The sequence below is a fragment of the Pistacia vera genome, unplaced genomic scaffold, assembly GCF_008641045.1.
Source record: "Pistacia vera cultivar Batoury unplaced genomic scaffold, PisVer_v2 Contig366, whole genome shotgun sequence".
In the NCBI taxonomy this organism is placed as follows: Eukaryota; Viridiplantae; Streptophyta; class Magnoliopsida; order Sapindales; family Anacardiaceae; genus Pistacia; species Pistacia vera.
This window is the reverse complement of record NW_022196186.1, coordinates 42,635-50,671: the sequence shown is the minus strand read 5'-3', so window position 1 is coordinate 50,671 and position 8,037 is coordinate 42,635. Positions and strand designations below refer to the sequence as shown.

The window sequence follows — 8,037 nt, the reverse complement described above, 5'->3', positions numbered from 1 at the left end:
GAGAAATTTTACACCAAATCAAGTGATGATATCCTTCTCTTTATGCCTTAATATATCATTCCTTAAACCTAGCCTGTAAAATAATATGAACGTATTTTTCTACAATTTTACCACCTTTATTTATTGTATAACCAAAATTGAATCTCCGGATGAATGTTCTTCTATATCATAATATTTCTCATTTAGTAATTTAATATACATAAATGGTGCAAAATTGAAAACAAATAAATTAAAAATAAATTAATTCAGTTTTTATTGTACTCATTTACGATCCCTCTCCACTCAGGCACTCACCCTTGAGATATGGAGTATGTAAATGACGGTTATATCTGATTTGGTAAGCCTAAACGGCGGAATCCGGTTATTACTAGTTAGCCCACGCTCTTTTTGTGCTGTAGGGATTATAAACAGTTAAACACACCTAGTACAACAGAGGACTCATTTGAAATTATACTGATATAAAAAGGGCAATACCGTCAGAAAAAACTACCGCAGACGTAATTTAGTAAAGTAAACGTCGGGTCGTGGCATTAATTTCGCAGTACTGGCGAATATTTGTCCTTTATATATACTCTACTAGACCTCCGTAACTCCGTTTCATTTTCAAATTCAGCACTCCAAAATTTGCTCTTAATTTGTCACTATAACATTCGTTGATCCGAAATTTCTCTTAAACTCTGTCCTTCTACGAAAATGTCTCGCCGTGGTGGTCGCAAGTCTGAATCACGGCCTGCGCAGCCGTCTCCGGTACCGGCTCAGTCAACTCAGCGCGGCGGAGGTAGTGATCGAGGAGGGAGAGGGCGTGGTGGAGGTGGACCGGCTCAGTCATTTCAGCGCGGCGGAGGTGGTGATCGAGGAGGGAGAGGACGTGGTGGAGGCAGACCTGGTCAAGGTGTGGGCGGTAGAGGTTCGTATGCTGGTGCCGCCGACATATTAGTTCCGATACAGTCTCCTCCTCCTCCTCCTCCGGCATCTTCTTCATCGGCGCCGGGTCCGTCTCGTCTGCCTGTGTCTGTTCCTCCTACTACTTCTCTGAGCCAGGAGCTGCAACAACAGTTGACATTGGGGACACAGGATCCGGCAGTGGCCCCTGTTTCGTCAAAGGCCGTGAAATTTCCGGCCAGGCCTGGGTTTGGGACACAAGGCCGGAAATGTGTAGTGAGGGCGAATCACTTCATGGTCCAAGTCGCTGATAAAGATATCCATCATTATGATGTAAATGAAAAACTAAATTCTGCATCATTGTGTAGATGTTGGTTTTTAATTTTATTTTCTATTGACTTACTGCTTTTATAGGTGACGATAACTCCTGAAGTTACGTCAAAGAAAGTCAACAGAGATGTAATTTCTCAGTTAACTCGTATTTACCGTGAAAGTCATTTGGGTCAAAGAATTCCGGCATATGATGGCCGGAAAAGCATCTATACGGCAGGGGCTTTGCCCTTTGATTCAAAGGAATTTATTGTGAAGTTAAGTGACAAAGATGGCGAGGGGAGCNCCATCATTATGTAGATGTTGATTTTTAATTTTATTTTCGATTTTTTATTATTTATTTACCATATAGGTGACGATAACTCCTGAAGTTATATCAAAGAAAATCAACAGAGATGTAATTGCTCAGTTGACTCGCATGTACCGTAAGAGTCATTTGGGTCAACGAATTCTTGCCTATGATGGCCGAAAAAGCATTTATACGGCAGGGGCTTTGCCCTTTGATTCAAAGGAATTTATTGTGAAGTTAAGTGATAAAGATGGCAAGGGAAGCTCTTCTCGGTTGTCCAAGTAAATGAATTATTGATTAATGTTGTCTCTGGTTATGACTTTCAGTTGGCTCATGTTTTTTAATCTTAATGAATTTGTATTTCTACAGGGAGGATCGTCAATTTCTGGTGGGAATAAAGTTGTTTTTGAAACTTGATCTTTGTACTCTACAACAATTCTCGAGGGGTAGGCATATGGAGGCTCAGTACATTTTACAAGCGCTTGATGTTGTACTTAGATCATCTCCTTCAGAGAAGTATATATCTGCATTGAACTTTATTGTTTCATTGTATTATTATTCAAAGTTTATGATGCAGTAAAAGTTAAATATGTTTTACTTAATCTTCGGAAGAAAATATATGATGAAATTTTGTGGTAGTTACTTGGTTGTCGGGAGGTCATTTTTCTATCCTTCTTTGGGGCCCAAAGGTGAACTTGGAGATGGTGTTGACTATTGGAAAGGATACTTTCAGTCTCTCAGGCCAACCCAGATGGGATTATCACTTAATATCGGTATGCTTGATTAGATATCAGTTCTGATGCCTACACTTGTGTTTTTGTTATAATGTTAATTCGTAAATTTTTTTATGCTTGATCTTGCAGACACTTCAGCACAATCTTTTTATGAGCCAATTCTAGTTACAGACTTTCTTGCCAAGTATTTTAATTACAGAGAGCTATCAAGTCCACTATCTGATCAAGATCATATAAAGGTATTTGGGCAGTGTGTATATGATGTCTGCTATATGTTTTTCATTGCTTTTTTAGGAGGTTCATGTATTTAATTCACTAGGTAAAGACTTTGCATAATGTTTAGACGTTCCTTATTATTAGGAACTGGACTTGTACATTTCTTGTAGTTCATTTTAAAATTATTAAATTATTGGTTGGTCTGTATAAGCAGTAATTATGGGGTTGGATTTAAATGTGGTGCAATAGTTAATGTGTACAGGTGTAATATTACAATAAAATAAATGAATCATATTAGTTCAAATATATACTCCAAATTTAATTCATAATGGACCAAAAGAAGTTGAAAAATGTCTAGCTGTGTAGAGGTTCTATTCTTATTTTCATCACTTTGTGTGGTAAGTAGGACTGAAATGAGTTTCTTCTTTCTTATGTGATTTTTAAGTTGAAAAAAGCCTTGAAGGGAGTCAAGGTATTACTTACTCATACTGAAGATGCCAAAAGCTACAAAATCACAGGGATATCTGTTCTACCAATTAACCAATTAATGTAAGTTTGTATGTGATTTACCCATTTATGATGATATAGAATATAGAATTTTTTATTTTTTTGTAGAGCTAATGTGCATATTTGTAAATGGTACCGTGGAGGAAAGGGCAGGGATTATTCTTGTGTTCTTTTATTTTGTTTGTGGCAGCCTAATTTTGAATCCTGCCCCAATAACTGAATATGAAAATTTTCCAAAAAACTTGCCTTTAGCAGTGACACTTTGCTTAAGAAAGCGTACTTCAGAAATGATGCCTGAAAAGCTTCCGTGTTATGCTTTTACTATGTCTGACAAGCTACTATAGTTGTTAACTCTGTCACTCTGAGTTTTAATAACTCTCTCAATTCTAATTAGTAGTAGAAATTTGTTTTATTAATTATTACTATGTTGATAACTAAATTATTTTAATTATATGTTTGACAAGCTACTATAGTTGTTAGCCTCTGACTCGTTGCAACCACAACCTTCACAATTCTAATTAGTGTTAGAAATTTGTTTTAGTACTATGTTGATAACTATATTGTTAGTTACAGAAACCTTTACTTTTACGTCGTCACTAATTTCTGCATCATTAATTTTTAATAAATTTGTTTTCTCTAGGTTTACTCTTCATGGCAAAAGAAGAAAAATGTCGGTGGTTCAATATTTTCGTGAGAAATACAAGATTGGACTCAAATATACATTTTTGCCTGCCCTTCAAGCTGGGAATGATGCAAATCCTATATATTTGCCCATGGAGGTTTTCCCCTTTCTTATTATATGGTCTTAATAGATCTTTTGTGTTTATAACCATTTTTTTTTTACTTAGCCTGGCTATGTAATCTTTATTTTCAGATTAGTAGGATAGTTGAAGAACAAAGATGCACAAGAAGGCTAAATGAAAGACAAGTAACTGCCCTGTTAAAGGCAACCTGTCAGCGTCCTTTTGATAGGGAGAATAGCATAAAGGAGGTAGAAAATTCTTGAAGTCTTTTGTTTCCATTGTAGAGAATGTCAGATCTGATGATTAGTCTATGTTTTTTTTCTTGTACTTTTTCGTAATTTTTTCTACCTGAGTGTCTATTTGTTTTGCAGATAGTGAGGAAAAACAATTACAATGGAGATCAATTTGCAAAGGAGTTCGGGATTCAAGTTGGTGCTGAACTTGCCCAGGTTGATGCTCGAGTCCTGCCTCCACCGATGGTAATTACTCTTTATGTGTTTCTCATGGGGGCAATGAAGTTCTCTCTAATTCATTTGGCCTAACGTCCTAGCCCATGTTTGCTGCAGCTTAATTATCATGAAAGCAGCCAAGAAGCGTGGTTTACTCCTGCATTAGGGCAGTGGAATATGATTAACAAGGTAAGGTACCAGTTATCTGGCTCTGTGGAATAACATGAACAAGAGATTGTGCTTATATATTTCTAACTCTAAGGATTGTAAGTATTATGCACTGCTAGAGATGAAAGTTTCATTGCTGCATGTATTAAGAATTTTATTGTGGACTTGTTGCTTTTTACAACCGAGGTCCCTTGAATTGGGACTTCTTTCATCATACAACTTGAAATGCTACATAGATTTTTTAATTGTTTTAGTATTTGATCCTGTTGCTATAGTAATTTTTATACTGAACTTGAAGGGCCTTTTGATTGATTTTTGCTACTTAGAATTTCTCTTGTTGTGTGTGCTTGTAGAATGTCTCTACTTGATATGCCTTGTGATAAAAGCTAATTTTTTATTTTCCACAATGATTATTGCATCTCAGTAAACTTGTGTAATTTTCTTTTGCAGAAAATGGTCAATGGTGGGCGGGTTAAATTTTGGACATGTGTGAACTTTTCCACACTTCTGAACCGTGATTTGCCATTCCAATTTTGTGAGGAGTTGGTGAATATGTGTATAAGGAAAGGAATGGTATGTGTGTCTTTTCTATTGTCAGGTCTTGTTAGTGATTAGTGACATGCTTGCTTCAACTTGTTTTTTTTTTTTTTTTCTTGATTGTATTGTAGGAATTCAACCCGAACCCTGTAATTCCTATTCATTCGGCTAGCCCTAACCAAATTGAGAAGGCTCTCAGAAATATTCACGGGCACTCTACAGCAGAAATTGCGAGGAGTTGGCAGCAAGGGAAACAACTTCAGTTGTTAATTATTATTTTACCCGATGCTACTGGGTCATATGGTAAGTAACAGCTGCAAGTAAATTTTTTGACCAAAACCTGATTGTCATAATTAATTGGACCATTCTATCTGCAGGAACCATTAAGCGGATTTGTGAAACAGAATTAGGTATTATCTCACAATGCTGTCAGCCCAGTCAGGCTTCAAGACTCAGTAAGCAATATTTTGAAAATTTGGCCCTGAAGATCAATGTGAAGGTTTGTTCTACCCTGTTTTTGTGCTTTTTTTGCTCTAATCGGTGGGATTTGTTTTTGTAACATCTTCAATGAATACTGTGTTGCAAGAAAGAAATGAATTACAAGGGATAGGAAAGCAAGCCAGTGTGGGGAGTGAAATGTTTGATTGTATCTGTATAAAGTCATCTAAATGATAGAGATAGATTGTGGGATTGAGATGGACCCTTTATAACCTTTTAAATTTACCCTGATAACATTTGTTTGATTTTGATGCTGTAGAATTTATGACAAACAAGTGCCAGTATTCCTGGTTGAAGTTTTATTTTTTTGCTAAAAGTTAAAGATTTAATTATTCTTTTGTTCAATGTAAAATTTACCAGGTTGGAGGTAGAAATACTGTGCTAAATGATGCTATTCGAAGAAGAATTCCTCATGTGACAGATCGCCCCACAATTATAATCGGTGTGGATGTCAACCATCCAGAACCGTGCAAGGACTCTAGTCCTTCGATAGCAGCAGTATGTTCAAATATACTTCTCCTTTTGCTTTTAAGTGATCAGTTTGTTGAAGGGTTGAATTGGCTGTCAGGTTGTCGCTTCTATGGATTGGCCAAAGGTAACCAAGTACAGAGCATCAGTGTCTGCTCAGACTCACCGTGAAGAAATTATCCAAGATCTTTATAGTTCCGTTCAGGATCCCAAGTGGGGATTAGTTCATGGAGGAATGATCAGGTAATGAATTGATGTGGTAAATTTTGTGTAATATTTAGAGGGGAACTTATACTCTTGCTGTTTTTACAGGGAGCTATTAATTGCATTTAGAAGATCAACTGGACATAAACCTCATAGGATTATTTTCTATCGGTAAAAATTGAAAAACTTGATTTCAATCATTTGTTGTATATTTTATAGAACATCAATAATATTGTGTAATTTGCATGGCAGTGGTGGTGTTAGTGAAGGCCAATTTAGTCAAGTCTTGCTTTATGAGATGTCCTGGCCATTTTTATAGAGCATCAATAATATTGTCTAATTTGCATGGCAGAGATGGTGTTTCTGAAGGCCAATTTAGTCAAGTCTTGTTGTAAGAGATGACTGCCATTCGACAGGTAATATTGATATATTAATTTCCTTTTAGGATTAAGGGGTTATTCTCTTGTTGTGTATTAGTAATGATGGGAACATTGGTTCTAAAAGTTGGGGATTGATTGAGATGTGATTGATATGGGCATGCATGATAACGCAAATGTTGAAGTAAATACAGTTATGTTGGATATAATGTTGTTGTTTTAATCTTTAGCTGAATGATATAATGAGTGTTCTTATGGTGTGGGTTTTATCCATTCTTGACAATACAACTGTTCTTTCCAGGCTTGTGGCTCATTGGAGGAGGGATATTTGCCTCCGGTTACGTTTGTTGTGGTGCAGAAAAGTCATCATACCCGACTTTTTCCAGCAGACCATGGGAATCGTGATCTGACAGACAAGAGTGGCAATATTCAACCAGGTTTTGTGCTCACTTCTGTGTTTTCTTTTCCTAGATTTGTTGAGAATTAGTTTCCCTTTGTGGATAAATATTTTCTTCTATCCTGCTTTTAGGTACTGTTGTTGATACCAAGATTTGTCACCCTACCGAGTTCGATTTTTACCTCAACAGCCATGCTGTAACTCAGGTACATACTTTGTTTATGTGTTAAAATGTTAAATTAATTTCCACAGGTCAACCTGCTTCTGTTATGATTCAGATTTGCTTAATGTATGTGAATGTTTTTTTCTTTGAATAATCCTATTTGCGGTCTTTTTATTTAGGGAACTAGTCGGCCAACACACTATCATGTGTTATATGATGAGAATCGTTTCAATGCTGATGACTTGCAAATGCTGACAAACAAATTATGTTACACGTAATATGTTTTCCTAATGACTGTATTATTAAAATAATTTGTTCTTTTTTATAATTAATTTGTGTTAATTCTCAACTCTTTTGAGGTTTTTTCAGGTATGCAAGGTGCACTCGATCAGTTTCCATTGGTATGACCCTGTGTACCTATGTTGTTTGTATTTATTATTTTCAATCTAACCCTAATTCATTTGTGTTGATTTACATATGCAGTACCTCCAGCTTATTATGCACGTTTAGTAGCTTTTCGCGCACGCTATTATATTAAAGGCTCTAACCGAAGTGGGAGCAAGGGCAAGGAGGCCGAGGACGCCAGGGGCACGAGGGAGTTCCGGCCACTTCCAATAATCAAGGATAACGTGAAAGACGTGATGTTTTACTGTTAAAACTTTTGTTCTTGGAAAGGATTAAGCTTTTTGTTAAGGGTGTCTGCATCTGGAAAATTTGGGAAGGGAAACCATACTGATGTCTTTTTGATGAAACTTTGTTTGGTAGTGATTCTGGAAAAATATTTTATATAGGCAGATTTTATACTCCTTGTAAATGCACACCCCTTCTATGCAAACAAATCCAGATGGGAAATCCAGTTCTTGTAAATGCACACACCCCTTCTGATTAAGATACCCAATTTGGTTATTATCCTCTTTGTTATGTCAGCAATTTCTATATCATTGGATCGTATTGAATTCATGCATAAAGTTTTTTATAAAAAAATCAAGTAAAATTATAAGTTAAAAGATTCCATCCCTAACAATAATAATAATAATGCATTTATACCAATGTTTTAATAACCAACTCGGGGTTC

At 36.2% G+C, this 8,037-nt stretch overlaps 1 protein-coding gene across 2 annotated transcripts; it reads left to right on the top strand.

The window, feature by feature from the left end:
- Positions 1 to 554: 554 nt before the first annotated feature.
- On the top strand, positions 555 to 6,839 carry LOC116140240 (protein argonaute 5-like). 2 transcript variants are annotated; one of them, XM_031425879.1, is made up of 18 exons: positions 555 to 1,215; positions 1,565 to 1,782; positions 1,871 to 2,017; positions 2,141 to 2,274; positions 2,365 to 2,474; positions 2,897 to 3,000; positions 3,599 to 3,737; positions 3,833 to 3,949; positions 4,073 to 4,180; positions 4,268 to 4,339; positions 4,769 to 4,891; positions 4,987 to 5,158; positions 5,233 to 5,354; positions 5,714 to 5,851; positions 5,922 to 6,064; positions 6,134 to 6,196; positions 6,378 to 6,441; positions 6,704 to 6,839. In XM_031425879.1, the coding sequence occupies exons 1-17, from the start codon at positions 694 to 696 to the stop codon at positions 6,418 to 6,420; spliced, it is 2,475 nt and encodes an 824-aa protein (XP_031281739.1). In that variant the 5' UTR covers positions 555 to 693; the 3' UTR covers positions 6,421 to 6,441; positions 6,704 to 6,839. The 2 variants fall into 2 exon arrangements, with proteins under 2 accessions (XP_031281739.1, XP_031281738.1); XM_031425878.1 differs by lacking the exons at positions 6,378 to 6,441; positions 6,704 to 6,839 and adding an exon at positions 6,278 to 6,371.
- The last annotated feature ends 1,198 nt before the right edge of the window (positions 6,840 to 8,037 follow it).